The sequence below is a fragment of the Hydra viridissima genome, unplaced genomic scaffold (assembly GCF_058129835.1).
Source record: "Hydra viridissima isolate aposymbiotic clone 2 unplaced genomic scaffold, HvirCarnegie_v1 scaffold_2, whole genome shotgun sequence".
In the NCBI taxonomy this organism is placed as follows: domain Eukaryota; kingdom Metazoa; phylum Cnidaria; class Hydrozoa; order Anthoathecata; family Hydridae; genus Hydra; species Hydra viridissima.
The window spans coordinates 13,196,213-13,221,803 of NW_028324301.1; the positions used below are offsets into that span (position 1 = coordinate 13,196,213).

Here is a 25,591-nt window from a genome sequence, read left to right on the forward strand (position 1 = left end):
AAGTAGTCTGAGCACTAGTATTGAAAGGAACTTAAGTGTTATGAGAAAACGGCCCGCGTTTCCAGACTATTTAAATACTATGACTATGGCTTTAAGAAAGTTCTAATTAAAGAAATGACAAATTTAGTATATATAAAATAACTAGATATCTAGTTAGTTAAAATAACTTTATTTTTTTTTCTAAATGTTTATTTTATATATACAAAATTTTTTATTTCTTAAATTAGGACTTTCTTAAAGCATAGGACTTTGTTAGGTCACTCCACGGTATTTGAAATTTGAGATTTCTGCACAACCAAACGAATACTTTTTCTTTACTATCATTAAACAAACTAAATTTTAGCAAATTAAAATTAAAACTTGTACTTAGTTTTACTGAGAATTTTTATTTTATTATTTTTATTTTAAAAAACGAAAAACAGAAAGTAAATATAGAACAACTTTTTGTAAGAATATGCTTTGTTAATAAAATATTTATATATTTGAAATTTATGTAAATATGTAATATTCCGTTATTTTTATGAAAAAAATCTTATGTTAAACAAAAAAACTAGATTTTTATTAGAAACTTATATATTTATCAATATTTGAGCTTAAGAAATAAAACTTGATTATCATCAATTTCTTAATTTTCATATCGCCATTCGTTAATTCCGCCGCCATCTTTGGAGGCCAAAACTGGCTTCAAAAAATTTTCCGTATATTCTATCCAGATATATTTTGAGATCAGTGATTAGATGAATCTAGAATTTGGAATTCCGTAGAATAACTCTAAAGCAATCATAGTGAAGAAATAATTACAAAGATTGGAGATAGCTTAGACAGTAATTTTTATATCATTTATTTCTTTTATATTATCGATACATTTATCTCTTTTTATATCGTTACATTAACTCTTTCATACCTTTCAAAATTTTTTATATTTATGTTGTGACTAAAAAAAATTGTGTTTCTTTTTGCTAAATTTTAGAAGATATGTTATTACGATATTGTTTAAACTTTGTAAAAAATAGATTTTTCATTTGGTATTTTGATTTCAAATATCTTTTACTTTTAATTCTTAACTTAATTTTTTTTTAACTTAATATCTTTTACTTTTAATTCTTAACTTAATTTTAATTCTTGACTTAAAAATGCTTTTCGTTAACCAATGACTGTTTTTCTTTTTTTTTTTATTGTAAAGATTTTTTTCAGCATACAATTAAAAATTTGGACTGGTTTTCTAACGGAATTTTTATGATCATCCCATTCAACATTTGAAACATCTTGGATAAATTCAGCATTCAAAAAAATTTAGAAAAATAGTTTCAATTACTCTCTAAGAATGAGTAGTTCTTGTAAAATGTATAATAAAGGGAAGAAACAAATTTAAAACTATTGGTTCTAAAAAAATATGAAACTTTAAGCTTAACAAAGAAAACTTTTTGGGCAGATTTCAACAAATCGTGACCTTTTAAATTTTCTCAAAAACAGGATTTATTTAAATGGTTATGTTTTGTAACGGTCTTTCATCATGTACTTTAGGTGAAGGTTGGTGATACCCAGGTATGAAACTAAGGTAACAACAAGTATCTCATACTTTGATGTTTACTCAACATCAAAGTATGAGATACTTGTTGTTACCTTAGTTTTAGACCGGAAACTTTTGCCGGGCAGTGTATATATATATATACACTGCCCGGCAAAAGTTTCCGGTCACTTAACGTTTTAATAGTTTTTTACCTGTAATAATTGATATTAAATTTTAAAAGTCTTTTTAATTCATAAATTAATTCAATTAAGATGTGCTAATGTGTTTTTAATATTGAAATGCAAAATCTATGTTTTCTTGGTTTTTAGATTATAAACATGCTTGAACATATTTAGTAAAAAGTTTGTAAATAAAATTCAACTGCTCTTTTGTCATCAAACCATAATTTCGTTGAAGTTAATGTAAAATATTGGATTAATAAATTAATTTAGTAAATATTTTATATAGCTGAATAAAGTTTGATATTATTTTTTAATTTCTAGTTTATAAAAGTGCGTTTTGATTATATTTAGACTAAAATTTTAGAAAATAATATAAAATGTCAAAGAAATGTAATTTATCACTAGAAACGCGTTCTTCAATTGTTGCTCTGGCAAAGATGGTCGTTCTACTAGATATATTCAGAAATTGTTGAAAATACCGCAATCAACTGTGAATGATACTATTCGTCGGTTTAAATGTACTGGTACAAATAAAGATAGGAAAAGAACTGGATGTCCCTGCAAAACATCAAAGGCTGAAGACAAGTCGATTATACTCTCATGTAAACGAAATAGACAATTAACAGCCCAAGAAATAACATCTAACTTCAATGCTGTTCATAAAAAAACTATTTCAGAAAGAGCTATAAGACGTCACTTGAAAACTGTTAGCTTAAATGGTAGAATAGCTGTTCGAAAACCTCTTCTAAAACAAATAAATCGGAAAAAGAGGCTTCAATGGGCTCTAGCACATTCAAATTGGACAGATATAGACTGGCAAAATGTATTGTGTATGGACGAATCCAAATTTCTTGTTTTAGGAACAAAGCGATGGATCAACGTGAGACGAACAGCTACTGAAAAATTTCATCCACAGTGTAATGACCCAAAACACACAGCTAAATACTGTACAAGCTATTTGCAAAAAAAAGAAGCTTGCGGAGAACTCAAAATTATGACATGGCCCCCACAATCCCCTGATCTCAATCCAATAGAATTACTATGGGAACAACTGGATTGTGAGGTAAGAAAAGAGTGTCCTACATCAACAACCCATTTGTGGTCAACTTTGTAACGAGTGTGGAAAAATATTTCTCCAATTTATTTGGATAATTTAATTAATTGTATGCCAAAACTTGTTTGTGCAGTAAGGAAAGTAAAGGGTGGACTTTTCGATGTAACAAAAAAAAAACAACTTTTGTTTGTGTTATATTGCAAAAATTTGTTTATTTATATCATTTATATCATAGCTTTAAACACGTTGATTAATTTGTAATTATTTGTAATGATATTTGGTAGATTGTAATTAGTTAACTTGTTTTTTTATACCTTTTTTTACAAAAAACAGAGTGACCGGAAACTTTTGCTGGGCTGTATAATGTGTGTGTATATATATATATATATATATATATATATATATATATATATATATATATATATATATATATATATATATATATATATATATATATTCTAACACATCAATATATGAAGATAAAATATTTCAAAGAAATTGATTTTTTCTTGCAGACAAAAAACTTCAAGTTTTTGATTTGGTACTCCCCATAAGTTTGTGCACAGAATATAATCTTTTTTTTTAAATGCTTTTTTCCATAAAATTTTCAAATCTTTAACGTTTCTGCAAAATTTTTTGATTGCCCAGTATTTTTCAATAACTCTCAATTCTTAATATTTTGGAGCATTACCTGTTTTAGGCCTTATTTATCTTATTCATAGGATTCAATAGCCAGTTAACCATAATGTCATGAAGCCAAGCCAGGCCACAAGACAGTTCCATTTTGTGATTTAATGAGAGGTTAAAGACATTTTTGAAAACACTCTTTTACATATTTGACCAGTAGTAAGTGTAGAATCACAAGTGTAGTATGCTAATTTTTTATACCTTGCCAAATCAAGGCGTTTTTTTTGCAAAGCTATCATGCTTTGAGTATTTAAATTTTTTATCTGATTCTCCGTTATTATATTTGAAAATATAATAGACAGCCCAAGGAATTTTTGATGATCGTACTTGGTGTAAATTTCATCGTCCTTAAAAATAAAACAATTTTAAAAAATGAAATTCTCCTTCAACTTTCTTGCACTTTTTTCTTGAATTTCAGAACAGTTTGGCACCTTTTGTGATTTGAAAGAATGTAGACCATAATTATTTCGAACTTTTATAGCAAAACTATGAAAATATCCGTATCTTTTTAAATCTTGAAACAATTAACAAGTTTTCTAACTTTTTTTTTATTATTATTTTAAAAAACCTTTCTATCATGCTCTACAAGATTTTCGTTTGATTTTGTTTCAGAGAATAACACGAATATCCCCTTGAATAACAAGACTAATTTGTAACGTTTGTATAATGTAATGTAACATTTCTTTATGTTAACAATTATAATAATGAAAAGCTGTAAAACTTATTTTTTATAGGTTTTGTTAATAATATAAATTTATTTTCATATATTTTTCTAAAAAAATAAATTTAATTTTCGTTCAGGCAGCCGGAGACTTAATGCGGTTTACACCAGCATTTTAAAGTAAAATTTTCTCTCAGAATACAAGTTGATGTTTTAAATGCTGCGTTGAATGACATGGCACTATATGAGTTTTTTATTTGCTCAATAGGCAAACCTGCCAAAAAATGAAGAAGTTCAGAATTGACGAAGCAAATTCCATTTCTTTTGGTACTATTTGATGTGACATTCCAAATTGTTTAATGCTACTCTTACTATAACAATTTATCTTAAAAGTATCAGATCAATATTTATGCGTTTTTTGGAAACGAAGGCAGTTGAAAACGATGGATCGTGCATTTTTTTAGCAGTTTATGTGGTTTTATTTGACATTGTGCGAATATTTGCCGGAAAACGACTCAGACGACGCGTTTAACTCTTACACCAGCTATCTCCGTAATATTAAAAAAAACATGCTTACTTTTAAATCGATTTCATAAATTTTAAATATACCGAAGCAAATGCGTTAGTAATTTTTTTAAAGAAAAAAGAAAAAAAAGCATTTCTTTTTAAATTTAGAATAAACTTTCGGTTTGTGATTTGAAAATGTCCAATATAAAGTAAATGTACATAAATTTTGTGTTTTCTTTCATTTACGAGACAATTAACACCGCTAAAAAAAAACTCTTTTAAATATTCTATCAATTCTCTTAATTTTAATAACTGATTTTACTCACCCTGATTGTTATATTCATTTGCGATTGCTTTTGTTAAAGTTAGCTCGTTATTAAAGAGGTTATTCATCCATATCAGAAATAAAAAATACATTTATCTCCATACTAATTTGTAAGAATGATAACTTTTCTATGTTTTGTTTGTGATCAAATTTAAATGTCAATAAAAAACGACTGCATATCGACAAAGCTTTAGTACCTCGCAAAAGTTCTATCGTTATTAAAGTTAGTGTTATTTTAAAATAGCTTGGCTAAATAATAAAACTAAAAAAATGAAATAATTAAAAAAACATGGGCAAGTTTTAGTATGGTTTATGAAACATTTTATCTTTTAGGGAATAGCTAATGCCGAAAAGCAACGAGAACATCGTTAACAATCATGCCGAAAACTCAATGAAGGCCGACGGTGGCCAGGATCATAATGAAGATGATGTCTTTACTAACGAGAACGATATAAGTCGTTTACAAATTTCATCTTTAAATCAACCGACTGATCACGTTTTTACTCCTGTTGTGTCCCTTAACGAAAGATCGTGTACTTCCTTGTCCATACCTAGCCAAAGATCATCAGGACTTATACAATCCGAACTAATACAGTCCGAAAATTATGGGAAGTCAGCATTAGGAAACTCAGGTGATGTTTCTTGTATTGTTCCATCTGGAATAAAAAGAAGGCCTTCATATGCATCTAAAGCACCCTCGGCTCTTACTCACCTCCCAAAAGTAATAAATGATATTGATAATAGTTCTGATGATGTAAATCAAAATCAATTCCAAGCCACATCAAATTTTGAAGATCATCAATTATCATCAGAGAAAGTCCTCCTAAATATTCAAAGCCAACCTAGGTATGACATTGATGAGTATTCTAATCCTGGAACACCTACTAGAAATTTGTTTCAAAATGGGAGTAGCAGTCCCACACAAAGAAACATGTTAAAAAACGCAAAAGTCATGAAAATTAAAGAGTTGCAGAATCATAGTAAATGGGATGCTGCTGTAAAGTTTGACATCTTATCTGTTAGGTGTCGAGATAAAGTTGGTGAACTGTATAAAATGCGATTTGGCTCTGGATCTAAAGGAAAGTGCATTAAGGTATATAAATCAAATAAAGATGTTCTTTAAGTTCTAAATTGGTATAAACTGAATTATGCAAATTTTTAAATACATCATCTGGACCATTCTGTTTTATATTTGCTATTTTTTATGTATAATTTAAGCACCTATTTTTTGTATTAGAGTGGAGACAAATGGTACACACCCATTGAATTTGAAACATTTTCTGGAAGAGCATCATGTAAGGATTGGAAACGTAGTATCAGATTTCATGGTCAACACATTCAAAAGTTAATTGATGATCAGCATTTGATATTACATGCAATTTCTTGTACATGTGGCATATGTTGTGGTGATGAGACACTTGTAAGAAAATAAATTTCAGATATTTGTTAACATATTTGCTCTCAGTGATGTTTTTTGATTAAAGTCAAAATACATCAAGAGTAAATATTTTGATAAATATCCATCTAGTTAATTACTGATAAATGTCATCAAAAGAAAATTCAATTCAGTATTCAACTGGAAATTATTACCTGTCAATTCTGTTTTATCTCTTTAAGTTTGATCTTGGACAATTTAAAAAATATACTTTCTCCTTCAAAAATTATTAAATAGTGAGATTTTGTACTAATGTTTGCAGATACTAATTTTTTTGCTATTTATATATTCTGATTTTTTTTTCTTTGTTAAACTTAAAGTTTTTAATTATTAAAATATCTTTAGACAGGTCCTGTTAAATTATTCCAATCTGTGAAAAGAAAACGTTCACACATTAATAGCACACTTGCACTCTCACCAGGTCTCTCAAAAAGAAAATCTTTTGGTAGGTTAAATTCTTATTCAATGCTACATTTTATATCCATTTTATTACATTACTTTATGAATGTTATTCCTTCATGTCTATTTATAGATATTAGACTGATATGCAGTTCCATACACAGCACTAGATGCTTCCAAATAAAATTTAACCCTGTCTTATTTGCACTTATCAAATATGGTATCTTCAAAAATTAAGTATGTTTGAAGAATTTAGATTCAACATAAAGGCATACAGTTATGGACAAAATAATAGAGTGTGATTAAAATTAACGAATTAATATTATTATCTTTAAACAGTTACTGAAAATGGAATTGTAATATTGGATTATTAATTAAATAGGTGTGAGATGATAAACTAATTAGTAGAAAATTTTAAGTTTTTGCTTTTATTTATAATAATTACATAAGTATAAAAAGCAGGTTGGATATAATAATAGCAGTATTAATTTGTTTAATGTTATATTGCAAATAATTTATTTTATTAACAAAAAAAAATTATATAAATTTAATTAAACAATAGTAAAAAATTAATACTTAATCGCATGCCCCAGATTTTTTATCACAGCTTTGCATCTATTCGGCATTGAGTTAATCGAATTTTGACAACATTCTAAAGGAATGTTGTTCCAAGCATTTTGGACAACTTGCCAAAACTCCTGCTGATTTTTTGGTTTTTGAATAAAACTGCCTCTTTTACATCTGTCCAAAGGTTTTCGATCGAATTGAGATCCGATGACTGTGCAGGCCAATCCATAACTGCAACCCTATTCTCGATGAACCAACTTTTTACCCTGCGACTGGTATGCTTTGGATCGTTGTCCTGCATATAAACCCATCATAGGGGATTATCTTCTTCATAGGGTAACATGGTATTTTGTAATATTTGAAGGTATATGTCTTGGTCCATAATACCATCAATCTTAAGGATTAGCCCTACGCCATAATAAGAAAAACAACCCCAAATATTTATTTTTGCTCCGCTATGTTTTACAGTTTTTATGGTGTATTGCGGTTTGTATGCAGAGTTAGGTGGCCTCCTTACATACATCCTGCATCCACTTGACCCAAATAAAACAATTTTGCTTTCATCAGACCACAAAATATTATGCCATTTAGAAACAGGCCAATCTGCATGCGTTTTTGCAAAATGCAGTCTTGCTACCACATGCCTTTTTTTCAAAAGGGGAACTTTTCTTAGACTTCTGGCGACTAACTTACTTTGTACTAACCGCCTACGTACTGTTCTCGAAGAAATGCTTAAATTTAAATCTTTAATATGGCGGGAAGTTACAAAAGGATCGGCAACAGCAGCACATTTTATCAATCTGTTTTCATGTTCAGTCGTTTTTTGTTTTCGGCCCCTTGTTTCACCTACATTTTTCCATTTTAGAGCATTTCTAATCATCATAGGAGAACAACTTAATGTCTTTTGAATAAATTTGTTTGTTTTCCCTTCTTGTTTTAATTTAATAATTAGTTGTCTCTTTTCTGCACTACAATGCTTTGCACAACCCATAATTTCTATTTATAAAATAAATTAACACTAAAATTAATCTTACCTTTAATTACTCTTACTAAAACCAAATAAACAAAAAGCTAATATAAATAAATTGATAGGAAACAACAGATATGTTATTTTAACCTACAAATCTAGATATGTTCGTATACAAAACTCGGAACTTCCCTAAAGTAATTTGAACAGTGTTACCAACATTTTTTACTCCCATTTCATTATTCAGTGTTTGTATTACTGTTATGCCTAAATTTGTTAATTTATATTTAAATTTACATAAAATTATTATCACAAATCATTCTTTTACTAGCCACTACTATTATTTTGTCCACAACTGTATATGATTGTAGCCTCTAAGTTTGATAAGATATCTAATGTGACTAAATTTACTTTCAAAAGGCTTAGATTTAGAAATAGATTTAGGTTCAGCTATCAAATTATCATCAAAAATGAAGAAAAAGTATAATTAATAACTAATCTAAGACAAATTAAGGTTTATTACATTAGCTTTCAATGGTTTGTTTTAAATCAAAAAAGCTTAGATATTTTAAATTCATCTGCATTTGTGTGTGTGTACACATATACATATACATACATTCATGTGTTCATACATACATACATACATACATACATACATACATACATACATACATACATACATGCATGCATGCATGCATGTAAACTGTTATGCATGCATGCCTGCATAACAGTTTAACACTGAAAATATGATTTAGGAATCTGTCTTCATAGCTTGTCATTATGTTATTTAGTTAATCTAGGTTAAGATTTTAATCCACATTTTTAGTTTCATTTGATTTGATTTGCTTAACTTGTCTACCAGTCTTTGGTGCTCCTAGTACAGTTTTTTTTGTGTGCTTTTTGGATGTCTTCTAAGGTTAAGAATCTGAAAATTTAATTTTTTAAAGACCAAAAGTAGGAGTACATATTTTAAAGAACACGTTAAATTTTATTTAAAAAAAAAAAATGAAGATTTTACAATTTTTTAAGATTGAAAAAAAAAAAATCTTTTAAGATTGAAAAAAAAAAAATCATAAGAAACTTTTATAATTGCTTTTAAATCTAACTTTTAGATTTTGTCTTTTTTTTGGTGATCTGTTAAATGCTAAGTTAGAATAACTATGGTACCTAACAACTAGCTTTGTAGACTCCCTGGCAGAAATAAAAATGGTTCAGAAAAGTTTATTAAGTAGGAGTTCTAATGGCAATTTTTAATTGTATGTAAAATTTTAAATCTGAATCCTCAAATATTCTTAAACTTCATGAAAGTTTTTTTTATTTGTTACATTTTCCCAGAAGAAGTTATTCTTGACTCTGGTAAATTTTACCTGCAGGCTAACAATAAAGCATTTATCTAATTCTCTAATCTTTATAACTTCTAGAAATATGTTGCTAATAATATGTTCTCAGTCATGGTACAGTAAAAATTATTAAATAATAAGGAAAAATACTTGTATAAAGAATGATCAAGCAAAATTTAGCCATTCATCTTAGTCTATAAATTTCATTCTTACTACCTTTGAATACAAATTATATTGTTAGAAATATAACAAGTTATACTTTACGTTATGCAGAAAATAAAATAATTGGTGTTTAAGATTTCCCAATTTTCTCACTTTTCTTTTAATGGTGCTCATCAGCTTTATCCGGCAGTATCTGGAATTCTTTTCAGATTTTTTTGCAAGTCTTTACATTTTAGATTGTTTTTGTAAAAAAATAGATAACATAATTATCTGTTGCAAATTAATTAAGTATTGATGGTTTAAAGTATTCTTCCTCTCAAATATTCTGAAAACAATTTAGTTTGACCTTTTTTTTAATGTTTTTGGCTTTAAGGACCATGGTTTAAGGGTAGAGTTGACTGGTATGGCAAATTCTTTTATATATGGTTTTTTCCTATTTCTCTCAAGTATAGATAAATAATGTACTCTGTATTTGAAATTTTCATTAAATTTAATTTGTTTACTTTATGAATATACATATGTAAAGATAAATTTTTTTAAACCTTTTTTAAGCCTACCATCGAGATCGCAGTGGTTCATACAGTGTTGAAAATGAAGTATTCCCATTGTCACATGAAGCAGGTATTTAACATAATTTTATCTCTTGTAACTTAAAGACATTTTGTAGGTCAATCATGAGCAGAACAAGGTCTTTGACAGATAAGTTACAATCAGTTTATTCCTAATGACATCATAATTGTAGCCATTAATCCAAGGAAGATGATAGCAATTTTTTTTAAAATGATAATTTTAACTAAGTATAGAGTTATAAAATATATATATATATAATTGTTATGTTGTTAAGTTTAAGTAAATGCTATGCTTTAATAGATTTAAATATATTTTTTTTGTAGATAGTGGAATGCCACCAATGACACCCTTAACTCCAATGACACCTCTAACACCTCATACACCATTTGGTGCTAGTTGCTTGACACCTTTACCTGTATCTACATCTGTTTTTCGACCAAGCTCTCCATCTAAACCAATAACACTGCAAGTGCCTATTATGCAAAGCATACAAAATATGCAAGTTCTACATAATGTGGCTACAACAAGTATCAGCACTGCTAAGTCAGAGGTAATTCACTTTTTATGTCTTTAGTAACTCCATCTTCTCATGGTCTATTATAGTTTTGGTAAAGTTCTATTTAGTCAATTATTTCCTATGTACTTAGAAATAGTTATCAACTTTTTTTTATTTTAGTGTTTTGATATAGTTTTATAATGCATGAACTCTTAAAGAATATTCTAGCCCTTATATATTGTTGGATGTTTCATATTATATTAAATAGTTTATCAATACAGATATTATATCAATATAAAATACTATATCTCATTTAAATATTATTTTATTGTAGCCATCACAAGTATCTATGCCACCTCCTCTTCCCAACAAATCTCATAGTATTGATTTAAGTATGATGAGTCAACAAAATTGGCTTCAGCTTGAAGAGGTTTTTTCTCTTTTTATATTTGTCTTATTCAATGTCAAGTATTACAAATTAAAAAATATATTTTCCTTCAATTTTGCACCAACATAATGCAAGCTAAAAATATGAAAGTTCTTAAAAATTTGTGATTTTAATTCTTCATGGTTCCATAGCTGATTAATCCTAATTCCTAAAAATACACCCTTATGAATTATATTTCTTTTCTTCTTAATGTTTTTCTGTTGTGAGAAAATTAACAAAAGTTAGTAAATTACTCTGTGTATGTTTTTTTGTTTTTTTTGTTTTTGTTTTTAAAATTTTAAACAATGTTTAAATAAAGATCCTAAACTAACAAGAATTTATAAATAACAAGAATTTTTTATTTAAAAAAAATTGAATTTTGAGACTTAAAGAAACAATTGGACAGATTTTTTTTTAGACTTTATTCAATATTCATAGGGAAAATGACAATAGAAAAGAATGTTAAATGTAGAGGAAATATTCTTTCAAATACCATTTTATTTGTTTTACACCATGCTATGTTATTTTATGCAATGTTAAAATTTCGGAAATCTAACCTTAACTTGCTTATTTACATTCTGGGGTACTTTTAGAGACTGATAAGTAATGATTGTAACTTCTGGTTCCAGGTAATGTCTTGGCTAATGGAAATCTCAATAATAAAACTTCTGACTTAAATCAGTGTTTCTTTTAAAATAAAAGCAAATGTAGTTTTTTTATTATTGCAATACAGAGTCTCAAAGTCTGGTTTTTAATAAGTATTTACAAGCTTGTTTTTGTGGTTATTCTTATTTGATTATTATATCCAATAAAAATGAGTTTTTGCTAAGAATTGTTAATTTTCAAGATCTAAAAAATAAGAATGACTTATTTCTGGTAGATCAGATAAACATTAATCAGAAATAAATTTTCAGCCATTGAGATTTAGAGAACTTTGGAAAACTTTGGAAAACTCAAACTTTGGAAACTTTCATATTTTTATGCTATTTAAAAGTGAACGAACTCATTTCCTATATGATTTGATTTTGAATGAGTCTTTACTAGTGTAATTTAGCTGTCATTATTAAAGCTGGTTTCATTCTACAAGAGCTGATGTAATACTTTTGTTTTTGTTAAACGCTTTGTTTTGTAAATATTTTGAGCTAATTATTTACAAAAACACGACGCACAGTGAAGCGAAATGGTCAAAAAGCAGCCAAAACTCAAAATTTTGTAAAGTAATAAACGTTTTTATTAAACTATTGTTCCAATTCTCTGATTAGGATAGTAGACATGAGAGAAACAAAATATATATTTTTCTTATCATTTGATATTTTTTCTAATAAGTTGTAAAAAAAAATTAATGAAAATAGTGTATTAAAAAAATTCCACTTATGGCCACTTTTTGAGCTTTTCGCTTCATAGTGCGAGGTTTCAGTATCATTTGTAGTTAGAATATATTTGGAATATTTAGATGGCAACAAACTTAATAAGTATGGCTAACAAGTTAAAGTTGATGGTTGAACAAGTCAAAGTTCAGTCTGAAGCATTCAAAGATAATGCTGTAACTCAAGCAAAAATACAAGCTGAAAATGAAAAGGCAGAGGTAATTTTCAATATTATTTTTTATCTTGACCGTATTTCATTAAAGTGTATTTTAAGCTTAAATTCTTGAAATATTATTAGTTTGAAATGTGAAAAAGAAAAAAAAGTATTTAGGACTTTGTTCTTTGTTATAGGCAATTTCATTAATTCGAAGAGGTCAAGTACATTCCATGCATGGTTTATCAGTCGTTGAACACCAACACCTTATTGTACCCCAATCACAAACTTTCACTATACAAGCAGCTAAGGTTTGTATTGATGAATTAGTGGATTGTATTGAATTTAAATAAAGTTAAGGCCAAATATAGTTTTGTAATAAGAATCTTATTCTAGATTTGTTTTGTTTAAGTGTTACTTTCGCTCGTACGTTCAACGGTCAACGTACAATTGTCAAACAAATCCGTAAATTGGAATGTGTTTCCCTTTCATAATTCCGAATATAGTATATACATTATGTATGAAGTATTTCATTATAGATTTGCCAAAATTGTAGTCGCGACGCATTTTTGGAATGTACTGGCTGCTACAGCGTTTATTACTGCAGTACGTTTTGCCAACAAAAAGATTGGTTCGCTCATAAATCCAAATGCAGAAACGACTCAGATGTCTCCAACGTAGGTAATAGCGGACAAGTAACAATGTTAGTGACAGAGAAATAATTTCAAGAGGCAACAACTGTTGAAATGTTCCTTGATTTACTACAAATCCTTTTACTCTTTTTTTTTTTGCCCACCCAAACTATTTTAGCTTTACTACTGCTAAAAAAAAATTCGCTCAAGAGATACTTATTTTAAAGTAATGATGAGAATTCATAAATTTCTTAATTCGAGACGAACAGAAAAATATAGCTAACATGTGGGCTGATGACAATAGCAGAGTGTCCTGAAGTTCAGTAATTCTTCATATTGATGAAAGATGTGTGAAGTTTAGTTTCAGGAAAAAGAATTCCACAATGGAGTTCCTTTTAAAACAGCTAATATTCTTGATGAACCTTCAATTAATGTAATAAAATTTATATAACAAAACATGGACTACACGATTCAACTTTTTTAACATGCGTTGTTCTGTGGCGCCATATCTGTTAAAAAACTAATAAGTTAGAAAACATGTAAACAAAGTTTTTAATTAAACTCTCTTTTAAGAGATTTTTTGATCATCATTGTCTTTGTAAAGAATGTAAAAGTTCAGTCTTCTTTTTGTTTCATCGACAATCTGTTACGCAGTATTTCTTTTAGCTAATAAAGTTTTAATTTGTGTTGTAAAAATAGCTTCCATTTCATGAACCAAGCTTTGTAAAAAAGAATTAGGTGTTAATAAGTTATTCTCACTGGATATCAAAGTTAAAAGAATGAGTACAATTTTTACAAATTTGAACTTTCTTAATCATCCATTGTTTGAGAACCAGTGATTCAGATGTAGATATTTAATCTTCAAGTATCATATTGGTACTGGAGTTAACTGCAACACAGAAATCAAGTTCTACCAATTGTAATAATAAAAAGAATTTGATATTGTGATTTAAGTTGCACTGACTCGTCACTTTAAACTTTGTAAAAAAAATGACGTCCTTTATTTAATTTTATTTGAATGAATTAAGCTGTGCAAACATAAAAAAGTCTCATGAAGCAGTACATTTGTGAGGCAGTGTATTGGAAATGGTAACATCTAAACATCTAAAATATATTTGCTACCTCTTAATCCAAGTACTCAAATATTCTCTTGTAAATACTATTTGGAGTTAATATATTGGTTTCTTATATCTTCAAATAGTTTACAAGAATTTAAAGTATTAGATACTATATCTATATTATTAACAAAAAAGTTGTACAAAAAATATTTTTACGAAAAAGTTTGGTCCATGCACATAAAGACAAAGTTATAGCAACTTAAAAAATAAATATTTGGATTGCAAGTTTCACCTGTGTAAATGGCGATCAGACAATTTCAAAACAAGTCGAACAGCACTACACTTGTCCAAATTTAATTTTTCTTGATGATGATCCACAATCTAGTCTTATATAATCGGTAGTTTAGAAAAACATCTATACAAAAGATTAATATTGATAATAACGTATTTTTCTCAATAACTGTTTTTTTTTACCGCTCTACATCACGCGACGATTTACTTGAGAACCGCAATACAGCTGTTGCAATATTAACTTACTTGATAAGATATGATATGATACGATTTGATTAAAAAGAAAGGGGAAATTTGCAATAATACTGGAGTTCTGATTGCAAACAAGCTATCTTACAGTTAAACTAGCTGTGTCTAGATGACTCATATCAATTTAGTATATTAGCTATTACTATAAATGTAGGCTATTGATTATTTTTACTTTGTTGATAATATGCGCACCATCAATATAAGAATTTGGTTCACAGGTTTTTCATTAGTTCGTGTTCCAATAACCTTGTCAATGCTTTTGTTATAATATAGTTGTCGGTTTAAAGACATTTTATCAAAAACAAGACATTCACATTTCTTTATAGTTACGCATCTTTACCAGTATTCCTAAATCATATTTTAAAAAATAATTTATGCCTAAATCATATTAAAAAAGTTTTAGGCTCGCAAAAGATGCCCTTTTAGTGTTAAAAACATTTTAAAATCAATAATGTATTTTATTACACAATATTCTAACATTTTATGTTTTAATTTTAAGTTCTTCTTAATTTAAGACGATAAAAACTTATTTCCTAAAGAAAGTTTGTTAGTCAGTAAAATTGTTTCTTGCACCTTTGCTTGCACCTTTTCTTGCACCATTGTTTCTTTCATCAGTTGTTTCCTTTTAAAATTTGATTTAGAAGATGCTTTAATAACACTGAAACTCTCAACCAAGTTGCGCAGTGCCAACATGACGGTTAACCTGGACAAAATTTGAAAAAATGAATGTTCGATATTAGCTGCGTAAGTTTATTTACTTTTGATTTTTTTTACAATGGTTGTTTATTCTTCACAGAAAATTTATTTATTTATTTATTTTGACCTCAAAAATGATAAATTTATCTAAACTTTTCAGCCTTTCTGCCAAAAATCATAGAAGAGGAGTGGGTCAACATTGATTTAACAATAATCACCATACCATTAAATATACTTTTACCCTCAATGTTACATAGGTTTATAATCAACATTGTTGAGCACAAATTGGATGATGGATCCCTTAAGAGACATTTCAACAGTTCTCACTTCACTTGTAACGCTGAGTATTTGCATTAAACTAACTTTGATAAACTAGTAGAAACAGTTCGTTCGAATAGTTCATTTATTAAACAATTCCAAACAAACGAGTGATCGGCTTCTATTCTCTGTCCAAAAAGCAATAGTGATATGAACTTGGTCATAGGGATTTTTCATATACTTAATCGACGGAGGAGTACTATCGCTCGTTTAGTACTAGAAGATATGGAATTAAGCTCTCGTACTGGGGATTTGAACTGATGATTTGAACTTTTAATGGATTTCTTCCAAGTATTGACCTATATCTCGGTTTTCATAGTTTTTTATTCCAAAAGTATATTGCTTAAGTGGACAAGTCAATTTATTTGACCAGTGCTCGATAAGAGAAAGATTTTATTATTGATAATCATTTCATTATACTTTTCATTCAGTTTATTAGATCTTTAGATCTTGTTAAAATCAATCATTAAACATTCATCAAGTTAACAAATTTTTATTGAGAATAATTGACAATATCAGTAATAGTACAAAGCTTCAAAAGGGTATGAAAAAAAAAAAAATCTAAACCTTTTGTTATTAGCCCTCAAAAGGTGACCACTGTTGTTGACATTAAAAAAAGCTGGTTGTTGACATTAAAAAAAACTAGCCACTTTTAAAGTCAAACATGGAGAGGAAGGAAGGGGAGGGGGGAGAAGTTCAAGTACATTTTTCACGACAGGCAAATGGTAGAAAACACTGCCTCGGCTACACATTTTGATACATCTAAGTTGGAAATAATCCAGGTTGTCTGGTTAAAAGTTATCAAAGACAGTCCAGGAATCGTCTATTTTAAGAAAATATTTAGTTACCTATTACCGTTTCAAGCATGTCGAGTTTTTAAACGAGAAGTACAAGTTTTAAAAAATTATTAATACAGAAATTGAACGTTTTCCGGGTGTGGTACCAATTAAAGTGAAAAAGAAGAAGGAACTCTAAGCCATGATGCAGTATTTAGATGAAGAAAATAACTTGAAAAAATTTTAGATACCTATACTGTTAGACTTATGTTAAATATGGATTATTTCTGTCATTTTTTACTTTTAAAACATTAGATATTTTCTAAGAATATGGTTTATCTCACACTTCTTGTCTAATGAAAATTTATCAAATAAAAATGTACTTTTTTTTTATGAAAATGGGATAGTTTATTTTGATTTCCCCAAGAAAAATTTTTGGCGCAAAGATCACTTAGCCTATATTATCCTAAATAAAACTGTATATCACATGAAATCCACCATCTTGTTACGCCCAAATTATAAAATTTTTGGCTTCAAGTTTTTTTCTATCTACATTCAGTTATTATTTAGAGATCAGTTGATGAAAAAAGCAGCCATTTTTAATTTTATGGATAGTTATTCAAAATGTACGGGCTCTCGACGTGTTATCCTGTAAATCGCATTACTTTGACCAAATCACAACTAAGGGTCTGCGTATCGTTATTATTTTAAACCGGTAACGATATGAAACGATAACGATATCAAGCGATATGAGTTTGTCTATGAAACGATAATATCGGTTTAGTTATCGTTTGAACCGATAACCAAACGATAGCTTATCGGTTGAAACGATATTATCGGCTTTTTTTTTTTATCGGTTTATCGGAATACATAAAAATAACGAGAATACCGATATTTATCGGTATAATAACGATATTTTTTACAATATTCCAATTTTTTTTTTTTTTAAAATGCCAAATTTTAGTTCAAATATATAATAAATCTTCAAGTCGAGTCAAGATGTCGTTTTGCCTATCTTTACCGGTTTTACAAGTTAATCCTTCCCAATTGTATGTATTATCTAGATGTCTAACTTCACAAAAATTCTGTAAAGAAAAAGTGAAGCAACACTGTTCTCCAAAATGAACCCCAGGTTGAAACTCTCCCCACTCCTGATTTTTTTTACATTTAATCAATCATATGCATTAGTAAACACAATATATGTTGTCAAAAAAATCTGAACTAAGTGCTAAATATGTATACTTCCAAAGTTAAAACACATAATTTTTGGCTTTTTTTCTTCCAAAGTTTTTAAAGTCAGCCATTATGGTAGTCAAAATAACCCATTAATATATATAGATCAAAGTACCTTTGATATACTCTCTAGCCAGTGTGTGTGTGTGTGTGTGTGTGTGTGTGTGTGTGTGTATGTGTGTGTGTATGTACATATATATATATATACATACATTATTATATAATACCAATATGTATGTGTTTATGTTAATATATATATATATATATATATATATATATATATATATATATATATATATATATATATATATATATATATATATATTAACACAAACACATACATATTGGTATTATATAATATACTTCAGGTAGAATAATGTATTTGATAAAAAGAATGTATTTCAGGTAAATAGGAGTACTATTAGGCGAACCTCTGATATGTATCCAGACAAATAATTAGCCAGGGTCATATACTTTAAATGTAGCTGAAAATTTCTGTGGACTCTGCTATTTAAATCTTAGTATAGATTATTTATATTTATGATTTTATAATTTAAAATAAGATCAGTTAAAACATTTTTTCTCTTTATGCTATTTTATAGTTTGATTCAATATATTTTTTACTGTTTTTACTTATTTCAAAAACTGTTATAAAATTCTTACTATTAATTTTAGAGGAGTTTCTCATGGTTGTTGCAAAAGTCAAGCTGTAACCGATATCGTAGATATTAGTGAATCACTTGGAGATAAATATGCAGAACAAGTAGCATCTGGATTGTTGAAGCATAAAATGGAGAGTGAAAGCATTGTAAATGTAGAGCAGTTTAAGATGTCTACAGGTGGAAATCTTCTCTCTGTTACAGTTGGAGTACATGAAATTAAGTCAAAAAGAAAGAAAGTAAATCATATCTTGTTCCAAAATATTATGGAGCTATCAAATGCATTAGAACTCTCTAAAAATAAAACCAAAAAATCATGTTCTACTTTACACAGGAATCTAACAAGTGCTGTAGAACCAATTATTAATGTTAAAATGACTGAATTGCAGGAAACTCTGAATATCTTTAAATGGTGGTCAAAACTTCTTAAAAGTTATTATTAATGTTTTCAATCCAAAAAATCATTGTTCTTCCTTTGAAATATATGAAGATTCTGGTGTCAAGGACTGCTATATTCTTGCCATTGTGGAGATGGTCTTAGAGGATAATGGCAATCTCCAAAAATTATTGGCACTTCTTCAACTTGAAGTAAACTTCAGTATGGCATTTGACCTAAAGTGTGCAAATAGTGTTTTTAGAACTTTCAAGTCACTCTGGTAAATATGCCTGTCTGTATTGTGAAGGAGAATGCTCCCTTGAAGCAGGGAAACTAAGAATGTTGGGCTCCATAGACTTACGTTATGATCAATATGTATATGGTGGAAAAAAAAGATTGAAAATGCAGGAATACAAAAATGTAAGAAATCCTCGTTTAATTTACTTAAAAGAAGATCAAGAAACTTTTCTTGAACATATTGTTCCTCCACCTGAGCTTCACATTATGATGGGAGTTGTGGATAAACTTTGTACTTTGCTTTAATATGTTCGGTCAGCTTTTCAAAGCTGGTTGAAAACACATTACATATAAATGAGAGGGTATCATGGTGTAGGTTTAGATGGAAACAACAATAATTGATTTATGCCCCTGTTAGATATTTTGGAGAGGGGTTTTACCTTAAAAATCAATATTTTACCAATAATTGTTTGCGTAAGTTTTCATTAGTGAAATCAGCTGTGTTTGGTTTGGAAATGGGTACAGATATTTCTGTTAAAATTCAAGATTTCAAAAGTTCATTTTCTTAACTATATACAAAAGATGTGTTTGGCTATGACTTGACAGTTTCATGGAAAATACATATTTTAGTGTGTCACATGCTCACCTTAGTAGATTGCAATAATATTAGCTAAGGTAGCTATGCAGAACAATGTGGTGAATCAGTTCATCACAAATTTAAAAAAACTTTGATGAACTATAAAAGAAACATAGGACAAAAAAGTTATGGAGAAAAGCTAAAATCTGCTGTGGTAAATTTTAATTTAAACAAGCATTAACTTAAATATCATTTGTGATACAAATGTATTTATAATATGGTTTTTTTGTAAATGAAATAAATAAATATTAATGGGTTATTTTGACTACCATAATGGCTGACTTCATTAAAACTTTGGAAGAAAAAAAGCCAAAAATTATGCGTTTTAACTTTGGAAGTATACATATTTAGCACTTAGTTCAGATTTTTTTGACAACATATATTGTGTTTACTAATGCATATGATTGATTAAATGTAAAAAAAATCAGGAGTGGGGAGAGTTTCAACCTGGGGTTCATTTTGGAGAACAGTGTTGCTTCACTTTTTCTTTACAGAATTTTTGCGAAGTTAGACATCTAGATAATATATACAATTGGGAAGGATTAACTTGTAAAACCGGTAAAGATAGGCAAAACGACATCTTGACTCGACTTGAAGATTTATTATACATTTGAACTAAAATTTGGCATTTTAAAAAAAAAAAAAATTGGAATATTGTAAAAAATATCGTTATTATACCGATAAATATCGGTATTCTCGTTATTTTTATGTATTCCGATAAACCGATAAAAAAAAAGCCGATAATATCGTTTCAACCGATAAGCTATCGTTTGATTATCGGTTAAAACGATAAGTTATCGTTTCATAGACAAACTCATATCGTTTGATATCGTTATCATTTTATATCGTTATCGGTTCAAAATATCGTTTCATACCGATATACCGAAAACGATACGCAGACCCTTAATCACAACGGCGGAGAAATACAGACAATAAAAATCATGATACAGAAAATGGCGGAAAACAGTCTAAATGACACAGAAGAATATACAAATAAAAAAGAGACAATAGCATTCTCTTTACCTTTGCTTAGCGATGAAGTTGATTACGATACTAATAAAGAGGTCATTGATATGTCAAATGAGGTCAATCAGTACGAGAAGTTATCCTACAAGAAGCACAATGGCGAGCATTGTTTTGTGAAACGAAGTGATACTGAGGAATGGCGTTAGTTTAATTTTTATTATAACTTGCATATTAATTCTTCTTACCTTACCCAGTCATATTTATATCATATTACTGGATAGCCATGGCAATAGAATGGTTGGAGTAATATATTAAAATAAATTAGGTATTGTAACAAAAGAAAACCTTATCAATAGTTTAAAACACAATTGGATCTACTTAAAACATATAGTACCCACTCAAAGAACATTTGAGAAAACAATAGTTTTGGGAATGAGTTTTTTTTTATTATTACAACAATAACTATTTTTCATATTGCTAAAAAAATTTATGGTAGATTAAGAATTTTTCTCTATATTTACAAATTCCTTTGGCTAACCTAGATTATAATTTAGTGCCTTTACTTGAAGCCACAGTGTATTACTTTTTTTTTCAGTTTCTAACTTAGAAACTCAAAAAAAAAAAAAGTAGCACACTATGGTTTAAGATTATCTTAAGATTATCTATAAATGTAAAGTTAATTTTACTACCTGATTTTTAAACTCAGAAAATATTTTCTATGTTTCTGTTTATAACATTTGCATATATGTAATAAATAAGTAATAACATAATTTGCATATATGTAGTAAATAAGGGTTTTGTGTTATATATTTATTTATGTTGTTTTTTTTTATTTTACTATTATTTTTAATAAAATTTTGTATTTTCATGTAGAACTGTCTGAAATTATTCACAGTCGTAAGCAAGCTGATGGACTTATTGAATATTATGTTCACTATCAAGGCTGTAAGCCAATTAGCTAAAGTATTTTATTAAATCAATCAAATTTTGAAAACTTAGGTTTTTAAAGGTTTTCAAGTTTTATAAACTTAAAGTTTTATGTGGAAATTCTTAAAAAGCAAGGAATTTTGTTAGGTAATCGAAGATTAGATGAATGGGTACCTCAAGAACGTGTTGATCGAGCAAGACCAATTCCTGAGCAGGAAATTAAACTGAATACTGATATAGTGATGATTGAAGGGGAAAATGTAGATCGTAAAATTACAAGAAACCAAAAGCGAAAACATGATGAAATTAATCATGTTCAAAAGGTATATTTAGTTTTTCCTAATTTTTCATACATTTTTTTTCTGTCTTTATGATGTTGTTTTGTTTCATGCATACTTCGTAGAAAACAAAAGAAGTCTTCTGTTGCAGTATTTTAGTTTAGAGTTATGAAGAAATGGATCCTACAACAGCAGCACTGGAAAAAGAGCATGAAGCTATAACACGTGTAAAATATATAGATACTATTGAGATGGGAAAGTATGAGATTGATACTTGGTATTATAGTCCATACCCTGATGAGTATTCAAAACAGAAAAAACTCTTTATTTGTGAGTACTGCATTAAATATATGAAGTTTGAGGCAACATATCGGCGTCATTTGGTAAATATATATAAATCAGAAATATATAATATTACTTTTTACTATAAGTGGGTACTTTTGTGGTTATTGGATAACTTATTTCAAATGTTCAATTTATTTAGGAAAAATGTAAATTACGTCAACCGCCTGGTCGTGAAATATATCGGAAAGATTCAATTTCTGTTTATGAGGTTGATGGCAAAGATTTTAAAGTAAGCATTTGAATGTTTTTAAATTTATTTTTAAATTTATAGTATTTTATTCTTATCTGGGTTTAGATTTGTTTGATGTGTTTAGATCTATTGCCAAAATATATGTTTACTGGCTAAACTGTTTCTTGATCACAAGACACTTTATTTTGATGTTGAGCCATTCCTCTTCTACATTTTGACAGAAGTTGATAGAGAAGGAGCACATATGGTTGGATATTTTTCAAAGGTAGTATGCAAGGTTTTTTATCAAATCAATTATGCATAAATGGAGTAACAGGTTACATGAGCATATTGATGAACCTTTTTATACTTTTGTTTCTTTTTGGCTAGTGTGTATAGAATTGTTTTATTAGGAAAAAGATTCGCCTGAAGGTAATAATGTTGCTTGCATTTTAACACTACCACCATATCAAAGAAAAGGCTATGGAAAGTTTCAAATTGCATTTAGTAAGTAGAACTAGTCTTAAATAATTGGTATTTGTATTTAGCATAACACTTATAAACTATTATTAACAAAATAAATTTAGGCTATGAGTTGTCAAAAATTGAAGGATTAATTGGTTCTCCTGAAAAACCGTTATCTGATCTTGGAAAGTTAAGCTACAGAAGTTACTGGACATGGGTTTTGCTGGATGTTTTGCGAATGTCATCAGGCACTTTATCAATTAAAGACTTAAGGTAAACTTTATTTCAGCAAACAAAATTTATTCCATTTTTTCTCGCAATTAAAAAATTGTTTTATATAAAAGGGTGCTCTCCGTAGCCTAAAAAAATATGCATTTTTAATAACGTTAAATATTTTAGTTTGTAACGTTATATTTTATGTAAAATCAAATATTTTGATACTAGTGTTTTGACCAGCATTACACAGGAAGACTGCATTGGCACACTGCAATCCTTAAATATGGTGAAATATTGGAAAGGTCAGCATGTCATATGCGTTACGCCGAAGCTTATTGAGGACCATTTAAAAACATTTCCATCAAAAAGACCACCATTGACTGTAGATCGTCTTTGTTTACTTTGGTCCCCGCCATACAAAAAAAAGATGAAAAAGTAGTTACTTTGATGTTACAAAATTGAAATGAAATGAATACGAGTGAGTTAGCTCTACTCTAAAGAACTTTGATGGGATTTGCTTTAAATAAAATTTTAACTGATACAAATTCATCAGTAAAACATGAAATGCTATTACCAAAAGTCAGTTATTTCTGGGAAAAAAAGAATACACTCAATATTTAAAGGAATTTTTTCCTTCAGAAAATTAAAAATTATATGTATATTTATATATAAAAGTATAACAGAATATTTCGCTTATTGCTTTTTGTTAAACTGACTGCCCAGTAAACACGCTTTAGTTGGTCCAACTGACGGGCCAGTATTGGCTATAGTTGGCTAACTGTTGGCATTTCTTGCCAACCATTAACCGACTGTGTACCGCGTGTTTTTATACGTATTTTAATAGATTTTAAACGTATTTTAATAGATTCATTCAATAATTAAAACTATTCAATAGAGTTAGTTTAGTTTAGTACAAATATTTTACATTTATCCATTAGTTACACATTCAGATATAATTTTTGACATTGGTTGAGTTTTTAATTTATTTTTATGATGACACCATTTTTGTATTTGTGTTAGACATTTTAGCTCTATTTTAACTATTATTTAAAGTTAAAATACAGCTAAAATGTATATGTGCGTGTATAGTAGTATGTTTATGTGTGTATTTCTGTATGTATATGTATGTATGTATGTATCTATCTATCTATCTATCTATATATATATCTATATATATATATATATGTGTATATATATGTATGTATATATACACATACATACAGGGTGTCTGCCAGATCAGGGGAAATCAGGGAAAAGTCAGGGAAATCAAATATCTGGAAAAAATCTAGGATTTTCAAGGAAATTAGGTCGAATTTTAAGAAATTAAAAATCAGGGAGAAATCAGGGAAAATGGCTCTTCATCAAACTTACATAACTTAAATAAGTTGTATATAGTACATGTAATTTAAAAGTTTATTTGGCAGATAGTTTTATGAACTTCTCTTGCATCAAGCGAATCTTGAATCTTCACTTGCAAAAATAAAAACAATAATACAACCCATATTAAATGTATCAATACTTGATACATTTAGTGTGGGTTGTATTATTGTTTACATTTTTGCAGTTGAAGAGCATTTTTCTAAATGAATCTAGGTCAATTTTTGTGAAGTTGAATTGGGTAACTTTAAATTAAATCAAGGAAAACAGGTAGAAGATCAGGAAAATATCAGGGAAAAGTCAGAGAAATCCACCTTAAAATATTGGCAGACATCCTTTACATAATATGCATGCATAAAAGTTGTTATATTCTAATATAAATGTTATATATAATAATTTATATGTATGTATTTTGTATATATTGCATATAATATATGCCATATATACAATATTGACATAATATATAGTATATAATAAAATATATAGTATATAATAAAATATAGTATATAAATAAATGGTATATGCAATTGCATATACAATATGACATACATTTCATATTAAGCGTATATGACATTTATATTATATTGTGTGTGTGTGTGTGTGTGGGTGTGTGGGTGTGGGTGTGGGTGGGTGGGTGGGTGTGTATTCATATAATGCATATAATTATAGCATTTTATTAAAAGGAACATCGACTTCTAAAAACTATGAGAAAATTATTCAAAATTTTGGGGATCAGGAAAGTAAGGTTTCGGATAAATTATTTGTTTGTTGTTTTTTTTTGTTTTACTACTTGTTATACATTGTATATGTGTTACGCATACATACATTGATTATGATGCTGACATATATTGACAAAAGAAAACTATTTATATTTTT

The 25,591-nt window shown here is 28.2% G+C and overlaps 2 protein-coding genes, 2 long non-coding RNA genes and 1 pseudogene across 9 annotated transcripts; 4 read left to right on the top strand and 1 right to left on the bottom strand.

The window, feature by feature from the left end:
- Nucleotides 1–520: 520 nt before the first annotated feature.
- Nucleotides 521–15,741, bottom strand: LOC149892032 (uncharacterized). 2 transcript variants are annotated; one of them, XR_016449670.1, is made up of 3 exons: nt 15,614–15,741; nt 14,793–15,388; nt 521–771 (listed from the first exon to the last, which is right to left on the bottom strand). It is a non-coding gene; the product is annotated as an uncharacterized LOC149892032 (long non-coding RNA). The 2 variants fall into 2 exon arrangements; XR_016449671.1 differs by lacking the exon at nt 521–771 and adding an exon at nt 14,099–14,546.
- LOC145192436 (deformed epidermal autoregulatory factor 1 homolog) lies at nt 4,882–13,578 on the top strand. Of its 2 annotated transcripts, none has more exons than XM_090077958.1 (10): nt 4,882–5,149; nt 5,260–6,019; nt 6,164–6,346; nt 6,707–6,806; nt 10,349–10,417; nt 10,690–10,916; nt 11,197–11,292; nt 12,743–12,874; nt 13,008–13,121; nt 13,350–13,578. In XM_090077958.1, the coding sequence occupies exons 2-10, from the start codon at nt 5,270–5,272 to the stop codon at nt 13,530–13,532; spliced, it is 1,854 nt and encodes a 617-aa protein (XP_089934084.1). In that variant the 5' UTR covers nt 4,882–5,149; nt 5,260–5,269; the 3' UTR covers nt 13,533–13,578. The 2 variants fall into 2 exon arrangements, with proteins under 2 accessions (XP_089934084.1, XP_089934085.1); XM_090077959.1 differs by having other exon boundaries at nt 4,943–5,036.
- On the top strand, nt 15,077–17,215 carry LOC149892033 (uncharacterized). Its single transcript, XR_016449669.1, has 3 exons — nt 15,077–15,190; nt 15,682–15,784; nt 15,897–17,215. It is a non-coding gene; the product is annotated as an uncharacterized LOC149892033 (long non-coding RNA).
- A 1,522-nt stretch (nt 17,216–18,737) lies between these two features.
- LOC149892034 (uncharacterized) lies at nt 18,738–19,767 on the top strand (annotated as a pseudogene).
- A 479-nt stretch (nt 19,768–20,246) lies between these two features.
- LOC145186102 (histone acetyltransferase KAT8-like) lies at nt 20,247–24,034 on the top strand. Of its 4 annotated transcripts, none has more exons than XM_090079281.1 (9): nt 20,247–21,139; nt 21,812–21,883; nt 22,013–22,188; nt 22,308–22,526; nt 22,628–22,717; nt 22,803–22,943; nt 23,071–23,164; nt 23,245–23,395; nt 23,567–24,034. In XM_090079281.1, the coding sequence occupies exons 1-9, from the start codon at nt 20,914–20,916 to the stop codon at nt 23,775–23,777; spliced, it is 1,380 nt and encodes a 459-aa protein (XP_089935407.1). In that variant the 5' UTR covers nt 20,247–20,913; the 3' UTR covers nt 23,778–24,034. The 4 variants fall into 4 exon arrangements, with proteins under 4 accessions (XP_089935407.1, XP_089935408.1, XP_089935409.1 ...); XM_090079282.1 differs by having other exon boundaries at nt 20,904–21,139; nt 22,303–22,526; XM_090079283.1 differs by lacking the exons at nt 20,247–21,139; nt 21,812–21,883 and having other exon boundaries at nt 22,050–22,188; nt 22,269–22,526.
- Nucleotides 24,035–25,591: the final 1,557 nt, after the last annotated feature.